Here is a 24,754-nt window from a genome sequence, read left to right on the forward strand (position 1 = left end):
TCTCACTTTGCGCAGAGTTGAGGGATATATATTGTTCAAGTCACACGATAACTCCCCAGCTCCTTTATACCCACCTGAACAGGCAGACAAGACCGTGAAGTGCTCTTTCAGTACTGCACTGAAGTGTTAGCTGGTCTGGCAACATCTCCATTTTAAACATTCTCATCCTTGTTTTCAAAATCCTCCATGGCTGCATTCCTCCTTATCTCTAACCGCCTGTAGCCTTGAGATGTTCGGTAGTCATGAAAGGTGCTATATAAATGCAAGTCTTTCTATTAGATCATGTGCTGAAGCCTCCAAAAAGTTGGTTAAACCCAAGACTTACAGATGAGACTGCTACCAATGAACCAAGGCTGACGCTTTCAACGTCAATTTTGAGTAAATGAGTTAATATTGAATCAGTGGAATATTTCTGCAACTGCTTTTACCTAAATAAATTAAAACAGCCATTTTAATGTGAAGAATTGCCCAACCTTTGGTGACGATTAGACCTTTGACTTTTCTAACTGTTTTTCTGTAGAGGAGAGAGAGAACAAACAACTTATGGTCTTGGTTAGACAGCAATTCTGTCGTCACGGATTTTGAAATGCCCTGTAGCTATGTGAACCAAGTCTAAGACTAGGCTTGGAGTAATCGCTGCATTTTTGATGGAGGCCGCATACTGTAGTTATGAGTGTTAGCACTCCATCCTTCCAGGAAAAGGTAGTGGTCTGTGAATCAGTTGATGCTGTGTTCTGAGATGTCAGATGTAAATTTATTGAGTTTTACTGCCAGAAGAGATTTTATGTTGCTGGCAGAACCAAGTCACACATGCTGCTTTCATAAGAGGCCGCATTTGTTTTATTGGGCAGATGCTCAAATACAATGGGTTTCCTTCAGTAAAAGATTTTACTTACATCTCTTTGCCTTTGCAAATGCACTTTGAAATTTTAAGATTTTGAAGTATTGCCTGTTAATAGTAAAATATTTTGCACCCAAACTCTTTGTCAGACTTTGTTAGCCTGTTTTACATTAGTATAGGCAGAACATCTGGTACAGAGAACTTGAAAGACCAGTAGCCTGCTTGCTTTGTTCTCTTTGAATGAAAATGATTACTTCAGCAGAAAAAGCTCTATCCTATTATATTTTATATAACTGTAGAAAGTTCAGCATTAATTCATGGAAGAAATAAATGATCTTCTGGATTAATTAAATGGACCACTTAAGCTACTAAAGGCACCGGCAGCATAATTCATATCTTACATACTGATTGCAAACTATCCAGTCTGTTATTCAGTTACTTCTAGTTCCCTCTCTGCTCTATTCCCTTTCTTTGCACTCTGCCATGCTGCTTTTCAGCTTCTCTCTTCTCTAGCACTATATCTCCTCTAATGTCCCTCCCATTTAACACTATTCTTTGTCATTTTTCTGGCCATTTTCGTTGCTGGAAAGGTTCTGATTTCCCTTGTGATATGAATATTGTAACTCCACTTTTTTTTTAACCTCTCTTGCCTGTTGTCTTCTGATTATATTTATTCTCTGCTTTCACTCATTTTCATCCTATTTGCATATTTCTGCAGTCTCTGGTTTGTTTGTTAATGTGGAAAATTAGCTCACATGACTAACCACCAGTGAATTATTTTCATACAATTTGAATTTGTATTTAGCACGTCTTGTTGGCCTTGACCAAGAAGAAATATTGACCTTGTACTTCAGACCAGATTTTTTTCATTCTTGCATATTTCTTTGTCAGCCATGTTGCCATTCCTGATAGTTATGCATAGTACCATATGACAAAGTTTATTTGCTTATATTTCCTAAACTTAGCTTTAATGGCTGTAATGCAATAATTTTTTTTGTGACCTAATGGAGTATAATCTCAGGAACAATGCTGAGGAAGTTGCATGTTGATGTATTCTTCAGGCTGCAAACCAAAGGAATTTCTGAAAAACTGCTTTTTCAGCAATGCAATGTTTTCTCAGTACTTCAAAAATCATAGTTGAAAAGTCACTGTATGCTATATTGCACGGGATGCTTAGCATTCCAGAGTGATGATCATGGCAGTGTTCATTGTTTAGGCAGGGCCTGGATATCAAGGAACAATTGTTTTGTTAGCAAACTCTCATTTAAGAGTCCATGTTTGATAACTGTGCATATTTCCTTCTAAACCATTGGAATACCACTTGCTTAACGAGAGTTTTTAAGCTGCTGTATGTGCAGTGCTTTTAATTCAAATTCTGGAACCTAGCATCAGTGATTTGGCGCTTTGTGTTATTTTCCATAGCTTGAAGCAGGCTTCTGGACTTAACTGATTATATTCAACAGTCTTACAAGAACTGGGGAAGATGAAATGGAAACCTTAGAACTTATTTCAGGGTTTTAAAAGCATAGTTGTGTGTCGGGAGACTGGGGAGTTGCCAAAGTAAAACTATTTTCAAAATAGCGATGAGCTGACTTGGATAATTATAGGCCAGTTATGGCAGGGCAAAATTTGGAACCTTCAAAGATTAAATTGCTAAATAATTAGATGAAGAGAAAATAATTAGAAGTGGTCAACATGGATTTCAGGAAAGAAGATTGTGATCTCCAAACCTGACGGACTGTTGGAGGGATGACAGAGATGAAGATGCAATGGGCATAGATTTTCAGAAAGTCCATGTCAAAGTAACGCACGGGAGACTATTGGAGAATGTTAATGGCTATGGCATTAAGGAAGGGTTTGTAATTTGGATTAACGACCGATTAAAGTCAGGAAACATAAAAATTAAGGCCAATTTTTCAGAGTAAATGGAAGTGGGTAGCAACAACAATATGTTTAACATAAAATGCCCCAAAGTGCTTCACAGCAGCCTGATCAGCTAATATTAGACACAGAGCCACATAAGGTGATATTAGGATAGATGGCAAAAAGGCAGATTTTAAGGAGTCTCTTAAAAGTAAAAGAGAGAGAGAGTTGGAAAGGTTTAGAAGGGAATTTCAGAGCTTAGGGCCTTTGTAGGCAATGGTGCAGCGATTGAAAAGGTATCCTTGAGAGACTAGAATTAGACAAACTTGGATATCTTGGAGGGATGTGAAGCAAGAGTGGATCACAAAGATAGGGAGGGGTGAGGCATTGGAGGGATTTAAACAGAAAGATGAGAATTTTAGGATCGAGATGTTATTTGACCAGGAGCCAAAGTAGGTCAGTGAGCTCAGAAGTGATAGGAGGATGGGACTTGGTGTGAGTTGAGACGTAACCAGTGGAGTTTTGGCGGGCAGCCAGAAGTGCATTGTATAGTCAGGTCTAGAGGTGACAAAACATGAATGAGGGTTTTGGGAGCAGACGAGTTGAGCCAGAGAATGGAATGGGATGGCATGGAAGGAGGGGATGACGTTGGAGAGATGGCTTGGGAGGGTTGAGGATGGAATGGGAGGTGTTGGATGGCATGATAAGGATAGGATGGGGATGGCATAGGAAGGATGAAATGGCATGGGAGGGAGCGGATGGCATGGGATGGGTGTGTTAGTTGATGGACTTGGTTAAGTATACTGTTACGATACCTGTAGAGAACAATGACTTTAAAAAAAGAGATTTGCTTTTCCAGTTACTAGCTGAATGAATGAAACAACAAGATTTCATGTTTTGAAACCTTTACTGTAACAAATGACAAAGCGCTTGACTAAATATTATTTTCTTTTTGTGGAAACTTATACTTCAAACTGCAGAAAGTGACAATCCCCTTTTATGCTTACCACACATCACACTCTCCATGGAATTACAGCCCTTTCAGCAAACAGTCCACAGTTGCTCCCAGCTGCCAATGGATTCTTGTACCCCCATTTCACTGAGTAGTAACTTCGAGTGAGTGCCTCCAGGTGTTTTACGCAGTTTTTGGAGAGTTCCTTAAATCCACCACCACCAGTAAAGTTTGTACCAATGATTCATTTTTCCCCAAGCCATGCTAGAATATATCCCCCAGAATCCTTAGATGGCTACAGGATGTGTCTCTTCGACTAGCGATCATCTCCTTCCTGAATTAGGCTGTGGTAGCTTGAAAAGCTAAGCAACATCATTTCTCTGCTGACCACACACAACTGCTGTCTGACTGAGCTATTTTTTGCTTTGTAGGGAAGCCTGTAACCTGATCTCAAAAATGGCTTCCTCTATTTTCCTCATTGTGACATGAAACGCATTAACATTGCATCGAGGTAGAAATGCTGATTAGCTATCTTTGACCCAAATTCTCTTTTATTTTGGCAGTAAATGGATAATTTACAGCATAACTGTTTACAACTTGGTATTTTTAGCGCTTTTCTCGGACTTTGGGAGAATTGGAGGCTATTCATTATAAATTCAGAGACTGCTGCCATTGTTTCCAAGTGTAAATAACTTGCACCTCTTTCTCAGTAAAATAATCTAAGCCCTCCTTTTGAACGCTAACAGACAAACCACCAGGCTAAAACAGAATTACCTGGACAAACTCAGCAGGTCTGGCAGCATCAGCGGAGAAGAAAAGAGTTGACGTTTCGAGTCCTCATGACCCTTCAACAGAACTGATCTTTCTTTACAAGGAAAGGGAAATATAAGCTGGTTTAAGGTGGGGTGGGGGGGGAGAAGTGGAGGGGTTGTTAGGATAGGAGCAGATCATCAAAAGATGTCACAGACAAAAGAACAAAAGAACACAGGTGTTGAAGTTCGTGATATTATCTAAATGAATGTGCTAATTAAGAATGGATGGTAGGGCACTCCAGGTATAGCTCTAGTGGGGGTGGGGGAGCATAAAAGATTCAAAAATAATGGAAATAGGTGGGAAATGAAAAATCTATATAAATTATTGGGAAAAAAACAAAAGGAAGGGGGAAGAAACAGAAAGGGGGTGGGGATGGAGGAGGGAGCTCAAGACCTAAAGTTGTTGAATTCAATATTCAGTCCAGAAGGCTGTAAAGTGCCTAGTCGGAAGATGAGGTGCTGTTCCTCCAGTTTGCATTGGGCTTCACTGGAACAATGCAGCAGGCCAAGGACAGACATGTGGGCAAGAGAGCAGGGTGGAGTGTTAAAATGGCAAGCGACAGGGAGGTTTGGGTCTTTCTTGCGGACAGACCGCAGGTGTTCTGCAAAGCAGTCGCCCAGTTTACGTTTGGTCTCTCCAATGTAGAGGAGACCACATTGGGAGCAACGAATATAGTAGACTAAGTTGGGGGAACTGCAAGTGAAATGCTGCTTCACTTGAAAGGAGTGTTTGGGCCCTTGGTTGGTGAGGAGAGAGGAAGTGAAGGGGCAGGTGTTACATCTTTTGCGTGGGCATGGGGTGGTGCCATAGGTGGGGGTTGAGGCGATGGAGGAGTGGACCAGGGTGTCCCGGAGGGAACGATCCTTACGGAATGCCGACAGGGGGGTGAAGGGAAGATGTGTTTGGTGGTGGCATCATGCTGGAGTTGGCGGAAATGGCGGAGGATGATCCTTTGAATGCGGAGGCTGGTGGGGTGATAAGTGAGGACAAGGAGGACCCTATCATGTTTCTGGGAGGGAGGAGAAGGCGTGAGGGCGGATGCGCGGGAGATGGGCCGGACACGGTTGAGGGCCCTGTCAACGACCGTGGGTGGAAAACCTCGATTAAGGAAGAAGGAGGACATGTCAAAGGAACTGTTTATGAAGGTAGCATCATCGGAACAGATGCGACGGAGGCGAAGGAACTGAGAGAATGGGATGGAGTCCTTACAGGAAGCGGAGTGTGAGAAGCTGTAGTTGAGGTAGCTGTGGGAGTCGGTAGACTTGTAATGGATATTGGTAGACAGTCTATCACCAGAGATTGAGACAGAGAGGTCAAGGAAGGGAAGGGAAGTGTCAGAGATGGACCACGTGAAAATGATGGAGGGGTGGAGATTGGAAGCAAAATTAATAAATTTTTCCAAGTCCCGACGAGAGCATGAAGCAGCACCGAAGTAATCATCAATGTACCGGAGAAAGAGTTGTGGAAGGGGGCCGGAGTAGGACTGGAACAAGGAATGTTCCACATACCCCATAAAGAGACAGGCATAGCTGGGGCTCATGCGGGTACCCATAGCCACACCTTTTATTTGGAAGAAGTGAGAGGAGTTGAAGGAGAAATTGTTCAGCGTGAGAACAAGTTCAGCCAGACGGAGGAGAGTAGCGGTGGATGGGGATTGTTCGGGCCTCTGTTCGAGGAAGAAGCTAAGGGCCCTCAGACCATCCTGGTGGGGGCTGGAGGTGTAGAGGGATTGGACATCCATGGTGAAGAGGAAGCGGTTGGGGCCAGGGAACTGGAAATTGTTGATGTGACATAAGGTGTCAGAGGAATCACGGGTGTAGGTGGGAAGGGACTGGACAAGGGGAGAGAGAAGGGAGTCAAGATAACGAGAAATGAGTTCAATGGGGCAGGAGCAAGCTGACACGATCAGTCTACCGGGACAATTCTGTTTGTGGATTTTGGGTAGGAGGTAGAAGCGGGCCGTCCGAAGTTGGGCGACTATCAGGTTGGAAGCTGTGGGAGGAAGATCTCCAGAGGAGATGAGGTCAGTGACAGTCCTGGAAACAATGGCCTGATGTTCAGTGGTGGGGTCATGGTCCAGGGAGAGGTAGGAGGAAGTGTCTGCGAGTTGACACTCAGCCTCCGCGAGGTAGAGGTCACTGTGCCAGACAACAACAGCACCACCCTTGTCAGTGGGTTTGATGACAATGTCTAGCATCTGCAGTTTTTTGTTTTTATTTTTAAACCATCCAGGCTTTCCGTCAAAAACTTTTTTTTATGCAGATGTATGCGAGGATGTGGAGCGTAGTACCAGACTTGGGGATTAATGTAGAGGCGATGTGAAAAACATGGTTGAAGGAAGGGGAGAATAAAATGATGTGGAAACAGGGCAATCATATAGGATTTGGACAAGCACTTGGTGAAGAGTAAAGATTGGCTGAGTGGAGCGGCCTGTTTATGTATTGTAGTTTCCAAGAAATACTGTGCCTTGGACATAGATTGTTCAGCGTTAAGAGTTTTCTAAAAGAAGCACCAAACCAAAAAAAGATATTAGGAGTGGTGACCAAAAGTTTGGGCAAGAGGATGTGTTCTAAAGCTGGCATTAACGGCAGAGAGGACGGTGGAGAGATTCAGAATACAAATTTCACAGCATAGGACCCAGGCAGCTGAAGCTATGGCTGCCAATTTTGGGGGGCCCTGGAGAGAATAGTGCTGGTTGTTATTGGTATAAGTGTGAAAGCTGACCTCTGCAATCACCGCCCCTCCCCTCCTGCCCCCCATATCTGTTGCTAGTCACCAAGAGACAACCTATGTATAAGGGAGGCGAGAAACAAAAATGTCCCATCTCTCATTTATTGATGTTGAATTCCACCTGCCATTTTCTTGTCCAATTCCACCTGCCACTTTCTTGTCCATCCCACCATTTTATCAAATCCCCATGTTGTGTCCTTTGATCTTCAGAATTAGTTGCTAAGCCTCCTATTTGAACTCCAGTTCCTTCAGCCCAATATAGAAGAGGCCCTGGAACACAGCCCTTCCAACCAGTTTTTAACCCTTCAGTTAAATTTGCATCCCTTAATCATCTCCAATAGCCTTGAGTGGTACCTTGTAAAATACTTTCTGAAAGTATGTATACCACATCCACTGCATTTCACCCCTTCTCTCCTTCAATCCACCATAGATATCAATTCCAGTTGATTATGAAACCAGACTGAATGCTTGGAATTAGAGCTGCTGAAGTCGGTTTAGAAACCAGGGAAATCTATTGATGGATCTTAACCTCACTTACTATCTTCTCACCCTCCACATCTTCTCTCACCTGAAGTACATAAGTTTTTATTTTGCAGGCTAGATCCCTGAAGAGCAAAGTAAGAACATCATTTTTTGAATAATGGCCCCCAGTACAGTGTACATGTGCTGGCTTGCTGTGGCAACTTCGTCTGTGTGAGAAGAACTGCTATGACATGAGATTGCATGGCCACAAATTTACAGCACTGAAGCTGACTAAACACTGGATATCCCTTCAGCTAACTGTCAAATCTTTGAGCAAAAGTATGAAGATATCCTGATACAAAAGCAAAGTATAGTAGCTGGTGGAAATGTGAAAAACAAACAGAAAATGCTGGAAATGCTCAGGATAGGCTGCATTTATTCTGACAAAAGACCATCAACCTGAAGTGTTAATTGTTTCTCGCTCCACAAATGCTGCCTAAGTTGCTGAGTATTTCCAACATTTTCTGTTTTTATTATCAAGATATGTTGTGTGTACACAAGCTTAATGTCAAAAAGTTTGAACTGCTGTGCTGAAACACTGTAGTTGGTCTTTTGTTTGAGCTGTATTTGATCAGAATTGAACCTAAGCAGCAGCATTCTGTACATTTAGATGAGAAGTTTTATTTTTCAAGCTTTTGGAGTTTTTAATTCCAGTTGCTTTCAAACTCAAGTGGTGCTGCCCCAGCTTCCAACCATGCCATCAAAGATACCAAGTATTGACTGCACATGTCCTGGGAGTCTTCTGTTCTACTAGCTTCTGAAAGTTGGTGGGAACTACCCAGAGGAAAACAATGGTAGAAATTGCAGAGAATGTTTTTTTTTAAAAACGTTGTACATTGACCAGATTCATCTGGTGAGTTTAAGTGTTTTGATTTTTCTAATTTAGGGTGCACTTGGGGGAGGCAGGAGGTTTTCAGTCAAATATCTGTTTGTGTGGCTGAGTATTGTGTGCATGTGTGGGAAGGCAGTGGCATAGTGGTATTGTCACTGGACTAGTAATCCTGGGGACCTTGGTTTGAATCCCACCACGGCAGATGGTGGAATTTGAATTCCAATTGAATTGAATTCCCTTTAGCATCTTATATACCTCAATTAGATCTCCTCTCATCCTTCTAATCTCTAGCGAGTGTAGTTCTAAACTGCTCATAAGACAAGCATTCAGCATCTCTGGAATCAATCTAGGGAACCTCCAGTGCAACTACATCTTTCCTCAAGTAAGAGGACCAAAACTGTGTACGGTGTTCCAGGTGCGGCCTTACCAATGCCTTGTACAGCTGCAACAAAACTTCCCTATTTTTATACTCTATTCCTTTAGCAATAAATGCCATTGACACGGACTGCTTCTGTATCTGAGGAGCTGTGAATGCACTGAACAGTGTGCAGTCATAAGCGAACATCTCCAATTCTGACCTTATGATGGAGGGAAGGTCTTTGATAAAGATAGTTAGATAGGTGGACACTACCCTGAAGAACTCTTGCATTGATGTTCTGGGACTGATATGATTGGCCTTCAAAGACCACATTCATCTTCCTCTGTGCTAGCTATGACTCCAGCTAGTGGAGAGTTTTCCCCCTTGATTCCCACTGACTCCAGTTTTGCTCGGGCTCCTTGATGTCAAGGACAGTCACTCTCCCCTCACCTCTGAAATCCAGCTTTATTGTTTGGACCAAGGCTGCTATGAGCTCAGAAGCTGAGTGACCCTGGAGGAACCCAAATTGAGCATTGGTGAGCAGATTATTGCTGTGTAGGTGTGACTTGACAACACTATCGATGACACCTCCCATTACTTTGCTGATGATCAAAATTAGAATGATGGGGTAGTAGGTGGCCAGATTGAATTTGGTCATATGGACTCGAAAGTCAACTGTATCCCTCTCCGCAGATGCTGTCAGACCTGCTGAATTTTTCCAGGTATTTTTGTTTTTGTTCTAGATTTCCAGCATCCGCAGTATTTTGCTTTTATCTTAGGGTTTAATTTGACTGCCACCCCTCTTCAAGGAATGTCTACCTTGAAGAAGTATTGCTCTTCTCTCCGACAGGATTTATGTCTTGGTTCTGATGAAGGGTCATACAGACTCGAAATATCAATTGTATCTCTCTCCGCAGATGCTGTCAGACCTGCTGAGTTTTTCCAGGTATTTTTGTTTTTGTTCTGAATTTGGTTTCTTAATTTTTTTTGTGTGTGGTCAGGACATACCTGGGCAACTTCCCAAATTGTCAGGCAGATGCCAGTGTTGTAGCTGTATTTGAGCAGCTTGAATAGGAAAGTGACGAGTTATGGAGCACAAGTCTTCGGTACTACTGCCAGGATGTTGGCAGGGTCAACTGTATCTGTATCTAATGCCTTCAGTCATTTCTTGATATCATGTGGAATGAATTGAACTGGCTGAAGACTGGCATCTGTGATGCTGGGATCTCAGGAAGAGGCTGAGATGTATCATCCACTCGGCATATTAGACTGAAAATGTTTGCAAATGCATCAGCTTTGCCTGTTGTCTTCAGTAGTTTGGCATCTAATTTTGCTTTATAATGCTTCTTAGAAGTGCTTTGTGTTGTGTTGTTTGAATCTTCTCTGAGTGTGTTGTGGCAGTCTTTTGACTATGGTGAGGCATTATAGCCATGTATGATTCCCCTCTTTTGTAGTCTATATTTCCAGAAGAGCAGGATATCAATCAGTGGTAAATCTGGGTAATCCCTTTTCCCTCCTTGATTTTAATGTTAATTTAGGACCCCTGAAATTGAAGTGGGAAATCTTCCCTTCCGAATGACTCAGCTATTTAGAGCTACTAAAGGGCTCCTTGACTTTGGGATTTAATAAGCCAGGGAACTTGCTTTAGTGTAAAATTGTTCTCATCTGTCATTTGATGAAAATCATTAAAATTTTGCTGCATGGCCTGTTATTCAGTTAGTGAGATCATGGATCAATATGAATGTGTTATTTAACTATTAACCATGCCTGAGTCACATTCATTTGGAGTTTCTGTTTATCACTTGGCCTATTATTTATGCAGCAACATGCACAGTATATTGCTCAATGTACTGTATTCTACCTGGGCCATAGTGGAAATTGAAACATCCCCCCTCAGTTAGTTTACTATGGGTTGACACCACCATTTTAGATTCAGATAAAGAGTAGTGTTCTGCCATTTTAAGCTGCAAATGTTCTGTACACAGCCATGAAACAAAAACAGAAAATGCTGGAAAAATTCTGCAACTCTGAGCTCCGAAGAACAGTCATACGGACTCGAAACGTTTACTCTGCTTTTCTCTCCACAGATGTTGTTAGACCTGCTGGGTTTTTCCAGCATTTTCCTGTTTTTGTTTCAGATTTCCAGCATCCACAGTATTTTGCTTTTATTCTGTACAGCCATTCTCTTTATTCTATCCACAAAAATTACAGAAGGTTTGTTCCTTGGTTCTGCGAATGAAGTGGTGTCGAATAAGGTTATCTAAATAAGCAATGTTCATCATATAACAGTAAAGGAGGCCCACAGTATTGACAAAGTTGTACTACTCTAGTAATAGTTGATTGTATCTGAATATGCAACTAATCATATTAGCGTAAATATATAGTTGATGTGAAAATTGACTGTGGAATCATGAAATTATTGATTCCTGTCCTTCTACTTAAATGGGTGTGCCATTAAAAGAATGAATGTGCAATAATATAGTCTCTTTCACTACTCAAAGAGCCTTACAGCCAATAGACTCTAAACTACAGAAACTTTTAACTTTTATATATGACAGAAAATCACCCTCCACAGCTTTACTTTACCCTGCCCCTTAAGTGGACACTGGTCCAATGCTGTTCTCAACTCTCGATGGCTTGCTTCTTATTTCCTTTTCCAGCCAGATAGCTTCTAATCCCTGAACTGAATTTCACAGTGGTGGGTGAATTGGAGATTCTTCACTCTAGCAAAGCTAGCCAAGTCTTCCAATCCCATTTAAATCCCCATGAGTTTAGTCTCTTCAGTCTGAGCACAAGCACTACCCACGTTTCACGTGGTGCCCAACAGGACCAACATTCTTTCTGCTTAGGTGCAGGACTAACTGGCTCTATATTTCTGCTCTCTCGCTCTCGCTCTCTCTTTCTCTGTCTCTCTTTTCCTTGTCCACCTCCCACCCTTGCAGATTGGCCTGTCAGAGGTTTAGGGATATTTTAAGAAAAAATCCTATAACCTGATACTACAATGGCTTGCAATGGACTCTTCCCCTCTCAAATCCCATCTCCATGGCATCATGAATCACATGTATTGTATTCAGGTAGGAATGCTAACTAGCTATCCTTTAGATCTGCAACTTCACTCTCTTGAAATTAAATAGACAGCTTAAAGTATAACCTTCTAGTAAAACCTCACATTCCTAACACCTCCCTGTAATTTGGGGACTAAGTCAATCCACAGTCAGCATGGCTGCCCTGGTCATTTTTTACAGGTATGAATATCTTGCGTTATCTTCCCAGAAAGACAACCCTCTAAGCTTTAACAACAAAGCCACCCAAGTTTGTAATTGGGCAGAACTTAGTACAGATCACATGACCCCCCTTCCTCATTTTTCCCTAAATTAAAGAGACAGTCCTAAAGCAAAACAATCTTAAAATCTTATATTTGTAGCACTGTCCAAGATCTACTTGCATGATAGTATAATCTGAGGAATGTAACAACATGTCCCCTTAGTGTACAAAATGGATTCTGCCTTTTGTACTTGTCTCCTCTGTGCTTCCATGTTTATTTGAAAGCAGACCAAATTGATAATAGATGAGATCAGATTCTTGTGAATTGTTCAGCTGTTTTATTTGATAGCAAGGTTAACTGTCAAGTATCATATTTATTTAGCACAATTAGTACAGACTATCTTTGTGAAACATTGCAAGGTAATGATGACACATCTCCCCTCAACTGTTGGTTGTCTTATTTGACAAACAAGTCTTTCCAGCGTTTTGAGCCACTTTCCATGAACAAAAGCCATTACAGCCTTCCATTTTAACATACTTGATTACCCTTTTGACTTTTCTGTCTCAAAAGGCCTATTCCCCTATCCGGTGTCCCAGTTTCTATTTGTATCTCACGTCGCAGACCGATGAGTACAGTAGCCTAATAGTTACGATACTAGACTAATAATCGGGAAGTCGAGTTCAGATCCCACCAGGGCAAATTGTAAAATTGAATTAAATTAAGCTTCTAATTTGTAGGCTGGCACAAGCAAAATTACAATGAAAGTTGCTGGATTGTCTTAATGGCAGAGCAGGCCCGATGGGCCAACTGGTCTGCTTCTTCCTAGTTCTTATGAAAACCAGCTAGTTCAATACTATTGTATCCACCATTTCTACCTGGCCTGGCATACATTGTCTCTAGTCACACGTGGTGTGGCTGACTGTTAAATCAGGACAAGTCGGGAATTTCTGCCTTGCCAGTGTTGTCCATACCCCATGAAAAAATGGAAAGAAAAGAGGTGAAGTAGGCTAAGTGTGAAGTTTTTGACACCCGGACAAGTTTAACAAATTCATTATTGTTTAGAACAAACTGTAATCTTCAGTAATCCCCCTTCTCAGGTACTTTTAAACTTCGGAAGAATATATTGCTTTTTATGTGTAAAAAAGCTCTTTCCAAATCCATTCTCCAGAAAATGGTCAAAAAATATTCTGTTCATCATTATTCATTTTTCTGATAGATCTTTGATTTTCAGTCAGTCACTTTTTATTTTTCTAAAAATGAGATTGAAATGGAAACCACAAGAAGCCACATTCAGCGCTATAATAAAGACTGTTATACAGATCAATGTATAGAACGTTAACACCAAAAATTTGTACAGCTTGTGGCAACCTCAATGTAAACTTGCTGAATTTACTAAGATTGATGTCGAGGGGAACCTGAAAGGAAACTGAACTTCCAGGGTGCAGGCTTTAGCAAGCACATCAGATTTACATTGAGTTTGTTGCTGTCTTTGTGAGACCTCTGCTTGGGAAACTGATAGTCTAAAATCCCACTGATACCAGTATAGAAAAGCTGAAGCATAGAGGATTGTGGATATTAATCTGTGTCCCATCACTTAACTACACTTGGGTTTGAGGGATTTAGGAACACTTCATTACTTTTACATTTCTACTGGCAGCTTTACATCTGGGCGTGATTAATGCATTCATTTTCCTTCCTGCCACGATTGGATACGATTTCTAAAAGGCCAATGGATGTCTGTTTGACACTCAGCTGAAATGATTTCTTATTGCAAAACTGATTTTCCTGAAAAATACAACATCCTGCTATCACCACAGCATTATGAAGCAAGCCTTCTAACCGATAGAGCAGTCTTGCTCACTCAGCCTGAAATGTGTTGCTGTTAAAGTGCCAGTATTAATGTAATTTGAGTTTTTGTCAGAAGCAGTTTTCAATTGCTAAATTCCAATTGCATGTGGTTTGGAAACTCCTAAAATATTTTCCATATTTCATAGCTGAGATCATCAATTATGAGGCTTTCCTAGTCACCCAAGTCTTACCTATCACAGACTGCAGTCTTACAAACAAATCAAGTAGGGGAGGAAGTAGGTATATTTATCAAATTATTTTACCTATTGAGGCAGAACATTTTAGACTTTAATATAAATATTAAAATTGCAAATTCAGCTTGTGTGTTAATAGGATTCCTGATTTATTTATGCAGAATAACATTGAAGTTGTTATGGAGTCAATTTGATTTTGAAGCTCTGACTCATCCTAAATATATGTATGTATGATATTTAGATAGAGGATGAGTCATGCAGCCAGGAAGTTGAACTGTTTTCATAATATAATTTTGAAGAAATGTTAACAGTAACATAAATTTGAAGATGGCTTCCTATGAGCCTCTCCTTTCACAGAATTGATGTTTTTTTTTAAGATTTGTTCATAGGATGTGGGCGTCTCTGGCTAGGCCAGCATTTATTGCCCTTGAGAAGGTGGTGCTGAACTGTCGTCTTGAACTGCTGCAGTCCATGCAGTGTCGATACACCCACAGTGCTATTAGGGAGGTAGCATTAAAGAGTTGGTTTATAAATTCTTCCAAATTGCTTTAATGTAGCAGGCTTACTTTGCCACTGGCTGCATGTGCTTCAGAAACTGGTGGTGCAAACACACAGCTGACATCAATATCAAAGCAACTTATAAACTTGCCGTTTGTAATATTTAATTTCATTAATTAAAACCTAATTGACTGGGAACAAGTCACTGACTTAGAGCTGTTGAATAGCTCGACCAAATTGAAATCTGTTTTTGGTGCAATGGAAGTAGGCTGAGTATCTTCATCCAGGCCACCTTTTCAAACAGTGTAATTTTAAGATTTGTAGGTGGTTTGGGATAGGAAGCTGATGTCTGGCACTGTTGATCAGCCTCTCTGAAAAACAGGAAATAGTGCTTCCACTGCTGCTCCTACCTATCTGGTGTTTATACACACACACACACACACACACACACACACACACACACACACACACACACCGCCCCCCCGCCCCCAACCGCATCTCGTACTGCCAGTTTAGTTATGTACTACACAGTCGGACGCACAAACGATTAGCAGTGGCCTTTCATCTCAGAACTTGTTCAAATGTAGCCCAGAATAAATGATTGGAGGTCTCTGTAAGGGCCCTATGTACATGAATTTGAGCAGTCTTGAGCTGTTCTAAGTGATTATAAATTTTGGGCATGAAATATTTCTAATTTCATACTAAGTTTGCAATATCACTTGGCTCGCAGGATGCCTGAAATGGGAAACAGAAACTATCACCCTGGTATGGTTGGTATTCTTCTGGACTCTGGTTTAAGGACCAAAATCTTGCTGAGATGCTGACCTGCAACAGTTTAGAGGTGCTACGTTGGCTATTGGAGCAAATGGATATTTTGCCAAAATCAAGCAGAATTTCAGATAGATATGGATCACTTTTATCAATATGAATGCAATGTGGTGGAAGTGTTGCAATTCTGAGGGTGGCTTGTGATGGGCAGTGAATGCTGGCCTTGTCAGCGATGCTCACATTCTGTGAATGAACTGAAAGAATCCTGGCCTCATGTTCCATAACACTTTTGCAGGGCTCAATGGATTATGATCAAGATGGAGGAACCCTGAGTGATTTTGCTTTTTTAATTTCTTGCCCCTAAAAGGAACTAATTGTATCCCACAGCTTGGGTGTTGTATCAGTAAACTTCAGGATTGGACCTTGGAGTCTTGGTGCTCTGTTACATTCTTCATTGGAGAATTGCTGTAGGGGGCCAATGGTCTATTATATTTGAGTAGCTCAAATATTTTCCAAGACCTGTTATATTGTCAGCCTGAAAGGAAAATGGTAAAGGTGTAATTTAAATATGAAGAATTCTTCCAAACAAATGAAGGTTTTTCTTAAAAGTGAGTCTGAAAAATATCAAAGCTTTAATATATAACTGTCAATTTCTGTAAAGAAAAGGGGCATGTTTCATGTGTTCACTTGATGCATTTAGAAAAGGCAAACAAAGCAAGGAAACACATAATAAATGGTAGGATACTGAGAAGTGTAGAGCAACACAGGGACCTTGGGGTGCATATCCACAGATTCCTGAAGGTGTCAAGACAGTTAGATAAGATGAATAAGAAGGCATGCGGGATACTTGTCTTTATTAGCCATAATACTGAAATATAATAGCGAGGAGGTTATGCTGGGGCTATATAAAACTGGCCACAGCTGGAGTACTGCATGCAAAGATGTGATTATACCAGAGAAGGTACAGAAGAAATTTATGAGGATCTTGCCTGGGTTGGAGAACTTTCCCTGAGGAAATATTGGATAGTTTGGGGTTGACTTCTTTTGAATAGAAGAGACGAAGGGGAGACCTAATTGAAGCTTCCTGTGCAATAAATGTTCGATGTTTCTTACCATCAACTGAAATTCTAATGAACAATAAAGAGCCCAAAATCTAGTTCTCATTACAGATGTTTGACTTGCTGTGTATTTCTAGAAATTTACATTTTCTTTCAGATTTCTTAAGGCTGAAAGCCGCCTTTCTAGGGATGTTTGTAATTTTAATGGGAAATATGTAAATAACATTTTCTCATTTCTAATTTGACCCACCACTTTAAGAATGCAGAGTTGCCCAGTTAATGGCAGTACTGTTGTGTAGTTAACTAGTGTTAAAGTTTTCAGATTGCGACTTGGTTGGTGTCCCAGACCAGAAAGGATGCAGATTTGTAATTAACTGTGTGGAGCCATTCCTTGATGGGGCCAATAGCTGACATCAGCTTAGTAGTTTCCGAGTGAATTTGGGGACTAGAAAAGTGCATTTATCCTGTAGTTAAGGTAACGTTAAATTTCAGAATTTGTTTTTAATTGTTTTTACATAAAGGGCAGATATTTTGGTATTGAAAGTACGCTCCAACCTCCCTACTGAATAGGCTTAGCTAAAGGAGGACGGAGAGAGCATAATTAATTCCATCGGAGTTGGATATTGAAGCAATGAGATATTGTGCAACCTCACACTGATTTAAAAAAAAATAAGATGGAAATTACTAATGGAACCAACTAAATAAACTACCAGTGTGGCCGCTACTATAGCAACTGAAATAGTTTGGTGATGTTGATACATGATGTACAGGTATGTGTGTGTGTGAGAGAGAAAAGTAGTTAAGTGATGTTTACAGGTGATTTACCCTGTGTGTGTCCAATTTTTAAGATGAAAGTTAGCTTTCAGAGTCAGATATGCTCACAGAGCTTTCTGATGTCATGACAGAATACTCTTTACTATATTTTTTGCCTTTTTAAATAGTGTGGTGGATAAAGGCAAAATACAGCAGATGCTGGAAAACTGAAACAAAAACAAAAAATGCTGGAAAAATCAGCAGGTCTGACAGCATCTGTGGAGAGAAAGACAGAGTTAACATTTTGAATCTGTATGATTCTTTTTCAGAGCTCTGAAGAAGTCATATGGACTCGAGACAGTAAAGGTGGAGACAGCTGCATGCATTTTTCTTGTTTTCACCAAAAATGTGAAAGAAATGCAAATACCTGATGTCAATTCAGCGCATGTTTTCAATATCATCTGTTAAGCAGTTCCCATGCAAACTATATTAACTTGGAATAAAACTTGCCTCTCAGAGTCTAATGTTTACCATGCTGCCCTTTTACAGACTGCATGCTTAAAAGTAAGCTTTCCCAGTTATTTATGTATCAAAACAGTGATGAAGTTCAAGACCATATTTTTTTATTTTAAAAGTGCTCGCAAGTTATACAGGACCCTCACTTCATATTTTTGGATTAACTTACCAAAACCAAATTATCTATCCATTATCAAAACTTTCTGACTTTTATGGTCTTGTGCATTTGCTATAGTGACTGCCCAAAGTATTACATGCTAAATATTTGAAGGAAATGAAGCTTTACCTAGCCAATTTTCTGCTGCAGTCATAGTTTTATGAGTACGTTGGAAGTTTCTGGCATTTGTGCAGTTAGTAAGAAATATTAACCATTTAAAGGAAGTTCCTGGTCATTCAAATTCTTGTATGATTACACTTCTGTGAACTATATGGAAGAAGGAGCACCATTAATTCCTAAACAAAAAACAGAAACAGAAATACCTGGAAAAACTCAGCAGGTCTGGCAGCATCGGCGGAGGAGAGCACAGTTGACGTTTTGAGTCATCATGACCCTTCAACAGAACTAAGTAAAAATAGGAAAGGGGTGAAATATAAGCTGGTTTAAGGGGGTGGGGTTGTTGGGACAAGCAACCAGTGATAGGTGGAGATAACCAAAAGATGTCACAGACAAAAGAACAAAGAGGTGTTGAAGGAATGTGCTAATTAAGAGTAGAAGGCAGGACAGATAAGTTACAGATAGCTCTAGTGGGGGTGGGGGAATACTAAAAGCTAGAGATAAACAATGGGTGGAAATACATTTAAAAATAATGGAAATAGGTGGGAAAAGAAAAATCTATATAAATTATTGAAAAAAACAAAAAGGAGGGGGAAGAAACGGAAAGGGGGTGGGGATGGAGGAGAGAGTTCAAGATCTAAAATTGTTGAACTCGATATTCAGTCCGGAAGGCTGTAAAGTGCCTAGTCGGAAGATAAGGTGCTGTTCCTCCAGTTAATTCCTTATTCTTTACATAAAATAAATAAAATATTACTCATAGACTTGGGTGCTCCCTGTAGCAGTATGAGTCAGCTGAGTCAGTGAACCAGTTTTCCATGCAGCTTTGAATGGAAACTGTTAAATTGGAGCTACCCTGCAATAAAGCTGCCTCCCTGCAATAAAGCTGCCTCAACGTCAGACTAGTCATTTATTCACATCTCTGGCATGCACAGTTGAAATTGCAAGGGCAGCCAGAAAGCAGCACGCTAGAGGAAACTACCAGAATTCTACTCCTGCCCTGTCTAGGATCAGCGTAAATATTGAGCTGAAATGGTGGCTATGCTACGGATATCTGCTGACTGCTTTTTAGTGTCATGGATTTGGTGAAACAATAATTGGTGCCTAATGTAGGAAATTCACAGTGTTGGATTGTAAACTTGAACTGGCAGACTGACAGAAGCTTGACTTGAAGCACATGGGAAAATACGGTAGACGCTGCTGTTTTTTTTACTGCAATCACAGTATTGAAGATTGAAGCTGCTTTCTTTTAACTTGTTACCCAAAGGAAACTTATTTTTTTCTGGATAATCCTAGTTTCTTGTTCAGTGCTATTGAAGTGAACTGGACTGCATGTTTTCAGCTCATTGAATTCCCCATTGGAGTTTCTGCAGTGACTAGCTGCTGGAGAAAAGTGACTGTTCAGCACGGCATCATTGCCAACGGAATAATTGTCCTATTCTGATTCTGGGTCACACTTGTATACTCCACCTTATTGTACGGCCAGCCCTGTCTGTGTTCATGTTTTTTCTCTCTCTCCCTTTTTCTCTCATCTGGCCTGTGTTTAATTGTACTGCGGTAGAATTAATTAAATGAATCTTCATGTGAAACTGGTTTGTAGTTTCTCCTGGATACTGCTTCGGCCTGATGAAAACCTATTGCACAGGAAAAAAATCTTAGGCCTTCTGTTATGGAGAGCTACTCGGTTTCTCTACGTTTGTAAATCACTGAAGATCTGAACCACATGATTTGCCTGCTTTTCTATTTAAGGAATGGTGTCATGTCACCCATAACAACAGCTACGCTGCATCGAGGATACTCTCTCAAATAAGGAACCAGTTCAGTATCACTGTATGTATTGGCACCAAGGCTGATTTTTACACCGGAATCGTTCTGTAAACCATATGGATAAGATCAGCATATCATCTCTGGCATAGTCAGTTGTTCTGAGTAACAAAATAGGATCAGTCGTTCTCCATTAAAAAGTGGAGACGCTGTCTCTGAATAAAGACTATAAAAATAGTGTATAAACAGGAGATCGGATGAGCCGAGTGTGTATTGTTGTTCTGGAGGAGGTGGATGATGATTCTCCCATTATTACTTCTAAAAAGCTTCAGGAAAAGTATGAGGATGTGTCAAAGTCAATTTCACCTGAAGATGGAAGGGTGAGCATATCTCAGCTTATCTAAACATACCTGCACATTTACTTCATCAGCTACAATCTGATAAACGTGCCTAAACAGGTTTTATCTGCTTTGTTAATACAAATTTGTAATATTTGGAAAAAAATATGGAGAGTCCAAACATTTGCACCTCCAGAGGTTTGACAGTTGAAGATATTAAGCTCGATAAGTCTTAATGAATTGTGTACCAGCAGTTTCCAAGGACCTGGGCTACAATTTGGAGAACATTCACATCGCATATTGCATTTCCCATTGACATTTGAGTGGTTGGCAACCCTGCATACAGTTACTGTGATATATGTAGTCAATTAGTGATGTCATAGTCATATGGCGAGTTATTTTTACATGTATAATCTTAAATTTCTTTCAATGTTGCAGCCACCACTGGTTCAGGCTATTTTTAATGGAGATCCAGATGAAGTCCGCAGCCTAATTTTCAAAAAAGAGGATGTCAATGTACAGGTAAGTGATATAATTTGATTATCTCTGCTCCACCCCCACACCTATCCATTGAAGTGTTCATAACCTGTTAGTCTTCACTTGCCATCTGAGCAACTTTAAAAGCTTACAGGGATTTTCAGTATTTGAGCCTTAATTCTATCTAGTATTTCTTTATGTATCTATTAACAAAATCAGTGAAATTTTCAGGGTGAATAACTATTGTAATACTTCAGGACTTCTGATACAGATTATAACAGCTCTCACCACATTTTGCACCTTTATCTGCAATCTCCACTTTTTTTCCCATTTTGTTTACTGATTTCACTATCTTCCAGTGGTTTAATGGGCTAGCCTGGTGGTGTTAACATGTTGTTGATGATTTGTGATTTTTGATGAAACCATTTAGTGAACAAAAGCTTGTTGCCTTTCTCTCTCCTTCAGTTCCCTCCTCCCAATCTTTAGGCAGGCAGGAAATTTGGTTACTGAGTCTCATCAGGATGCTCTCAAGAACCTCCTTATGGCTTGTTAAAGGATTGCCAGTGCCTCCTGTTCAAAAATGCCAAATATCCTAGAAGTTGTAGGAAAATAACTTTTTTAAAAAAGGTCTTTTTAATGTTAATTTTGGCATTTTGAATTGTTTCAACAATGTTTGCAGAAATTTGAAATTGTTCAGCTGGAAGCCTGATTTTAAAAGCAAGAATTATCCTGTTCAAGTTTCATCCTTGAACGTTCTGTAAATTTAGTTTTATCTTTCGTTCTTTTGTCCCCAATACTCACATAGAAATGGCTGTGAAGGAATTTCAAGAATGGTTTCTAGAAGTATTAGCACTGATCCCATAGCTAATGTACTTGCCATGTCTAGCCATGAGCAGAATTATGATGTTTGAGAATGTTCTGCTTGCATGTCTTTGAATTGTTTATGAAAACCAATGTACGTATAGACCAAAAAAAGTTTCTAATGCACCCTATTTGCAAGTATCATTTATAACATTTTATATTTCTTGCTTAAAATCCATGCTTTATCTGTGGTTTAGTGGTATTTAATGGTCTGAACTTGGTCTTTTTTGATTCTTATTAAATTGAAACACATTTAACTCCAAAATCTCCAAGTCAGGTATTTATTTAACCTTGATGGTGAAGAAAGCCAGTTACACCTGATGTCATTTTGACCCCTTATTAATAAATCACTTTTTTTGGCACCGTGAAATAGCCAGTCAGCAGAAAGACTGGATCCCTGAGGATTCTATCTGAACTTGGCATTACAAGGTATTAATCATTATATGTAACTGGTTAGCATGAAAAAAATCTTTCAAGAGGGATTGGATATGCCATTAATTTCAATAATTATCCTTAACTGCTGAATGACATAAAATACTAATGCGTATACTTTCATTAGTGACTTTGACATCACATTAAGCAATTTCCACTTGTATTATGTATTTTTCTGAATCTAGACAAGAATTCTTTTTTAATTATTTTGGGGGAGCTATTCATTCTGACTAGAGACCTTTAAAATTCTTGTGTTCACATATTTCCCCTCAAATTTCAGAGTCAATCTCTGCTTTCTGCTTTAACTGTAGGCAAGTGAAAAAATCTTGACAAATTGGTGCAAAACTGAGGTAACCAGACAGGGAACAGAAAAGACAAATTTAAGATAGTCTAGCTGAAATAAGTGTTCTGACTAGCTTATTCATAGAGATAGTTTCACTTCTGTAATGTTTTAAAGTTTAACCTCTTCCCTAGTCAGTTTTAACCTGTAGTGTGCCTGGACTTGAGGGGCTTTGTAACCTGGCAAATTCATCTAAGAGAGGATACAATGATCACTCATGATATGATTTTGAACATCAAGCTCAACGTTTTATTTTAATCTTTTGAAAAAAAGAATAAAAACCATGGTAAATTTCACAATGGAGCAGATGTTGCATGGACTGCAACATTAACTTCCCATAGCACGATAAGCAAAGTTTTAATATCCTGCTCAGAGCCCACCTGAGAATATTGCTCTAAATGTTCTGAGGCATTCTTCTGCTTGAGATGCTGTATAAAGTAATTCCACTTGAATGTACACAGTGGTATTCAAAACAATATAGTAATTCTTTTGAACAGCAATATATTACTTTCAGCGTATTTTGGTATTTATCTCTGTTTTCAATTTTATTATGTTTACTTTAGAACTGGCTCACTATAGACTGCTAAATTCAGTATTGAGTATGGTTCCATTAGTTCATGGATGTATTAGCACTGACCTTTTTGTTTACCATGTTAATCTCCTACATCGTACTGCAACCTTTTCTTTTGCTGAATAATTTTAATCCTGCCTGCCTGGTAGAAACTAGTTGCGCAGTTACAATTGGCCAAATGTGCAAATTATTGGTGGTTTCGCTCTCTTCCCGTAGTTTTTGACTTTAACCTGCTCTACTGAACAGACAGGTGAGCTGTCTGCTGGAAATCTTTAATATGCAAATCAGGCTCCTGGACACCCTTGGGATCTGGTTTCCAATTTAAAAGGAATCCACTGTGATTTTCCTTTCAGATGGGACAAGACCCAAGCAACTAAATTTTACAGTTCAAAAAAAAAGTCTAAAACCTTATTTTGTGGGACGGAAGAATCATGACAGTCCCCCACCCCCGCCGCTCCAACAAGGAAGTTTTAAGTTCCCACTGCACTCCCAAAACCTCTTCCTGCAACTTAACTGTGTCAGGAACAATTCTTCTGATCCCCAGTGGCAACTGCTGCTGCCTGAAATTGCCCACTCAAGCACTGGAACAGCTTCCGCTGTTTGACAACACCATCCCGCTCTCCAAATTTCAGGTGGCAAACTGACATAGGGCATGCATAAGTAAAAGTTGCTGAATAAGTCAGGACAGTTTTTGACCCACCTCAATTGCTGTCTCAAGTTAAAATCTTGGCTGTTTTGTTTTTATTTTCATCATATCAATACATTCTTCTAAATTATTTAGATTACGTGTAGTGGTTCACAAAGTTTGGGAAGCTACAAAATTTTAGCTCTGTAATAATGCTGCAATATTGATATTTTAAACACAAAGCCTGTCAACATTAAGTGGTCTGCAAGTACCATTGCTGATGAAAAGCAGAACTACAGATTTCATCCATTATTAAAAATTACAAATCTCCTAAACAATATTGTTCTGTATACATACAAGTGAAGTTATTTGCAAGAACCATCAAACATTTATGCAGATGAAGTATAATGTAGGAAAATATGAAGTTGTTCACTTTGGCAGGAAGAATAAAAAAAGAATATTACCTATATGGAGAACGGCTGCAGAATTCTTAGGTGCAGAGCAATCTAGGTGTTCTAGTACACGAGTCACAAAAAGTTAGTATGCAGGTACAGCAAGTAATTAAGAAGGCCAATGGGATGCTATCCTTTATTAAGAGAGGAATTGAACATAAAAGTAAGGATATTTTGCTTACAGGGCATTGGTGAGATCACACCTCGAACTTGTAAGCAGTTTTGTCTCCTTATTTAAGGAAGAATATAAATGTGTTGGAGGCAGTTCAGAGGAGGTTTAGTAGATTGATTGCTGGGATGAGTGGGAAAAGTTGGACAGACTAGGCTTATTTCCATTGGAGTTTAGAAGAGTGAGGGGTGACTTGATTGAAGTATATAAGATCCTGAATGGTCTTGACAAGGTGGACGGCGAAAGGATATTTCCTCTGGTGTGAGTCCAGAACTAACTTAAAATTAGGTGTTGCCTTTTTATGACAGAGGAGAAATTTTTTTTGAGAGTCGTGCGACTTTGGAACTCCCTGCATTAGAAGGTGGTGGCGGTGGGTTATTGAATATTTTTCAGGCAGAGATAGATAGATTCTTGTTAGGCAAGGGAATCGAAAGTTATGGAGGGGTAGATGGAAATGTGGAACCCTGAAACACAGATTAGCCATGAACTTGTTGATTGACGGAGCAGACTCATTGGGCTGAATGGCCTACTTCTCCTATTTCGTACGTTCATATGACTGTATGTTTGCATGCAATTTCACTACCAGTTAGCTTAATGTCAGTAGCAGGAAAATACTGGAACCTTTACTCAAAGATGTAATAGA

The 24,754-nt window shown here is 39.9% G+C and overlaps 1 protein-coding gene across 3 annotated transcripts in view; it reads left to right on the forward strand.

Moving 5' to 3' along the window:
- ankrd28b (ankyrin repeat domain 28b) overlaps positions 1–24,754 on the forward strand; it is a 232,673-nt gene that overhangs the window by 36,755 nt on the left and 171,164 nt on the right. Inside the window, exons 1-2 of one of the 3 annotated variants that reach the window (XM_041184422.1) lie at positions 19,068–20,226; positions 20,623–20,706. In XM_041184422.1, coding sequence (XP_041040356.1) covers positions 20,104–20,226; positions 20,623–20,706 — 207 coding nt within the window. In that variant the 5' untranslated portion in view covers positions 19,068–20,103. Of the gene's footprint in view, positions 1–19,067; positions 20,227–20,622; positions 20,707–24,754 lie in introns of those variants that run through there. The other 2 variants (XM_041184420.1, XM_041184421.1) reach the window with 2 other exon arrangements.

The sequence above is a fragment of the Carcharodon carcharias genome, chromosome 3 (assembly GCF_017639515.1).
Source record: "Carcharodon carcharias isolate sCarCar2 chromosome 3, sCarCar2.pri, whole genome shotgun sequence".
In the NCBI taxonomy this organism is placed as follows: domain Eukaryota; kingdom Metazoa; phylum Chordata; class Chondrichthyes; order Lamniformes; family Lamnidae; genus Carcharodon; species Carcharodon carcharias.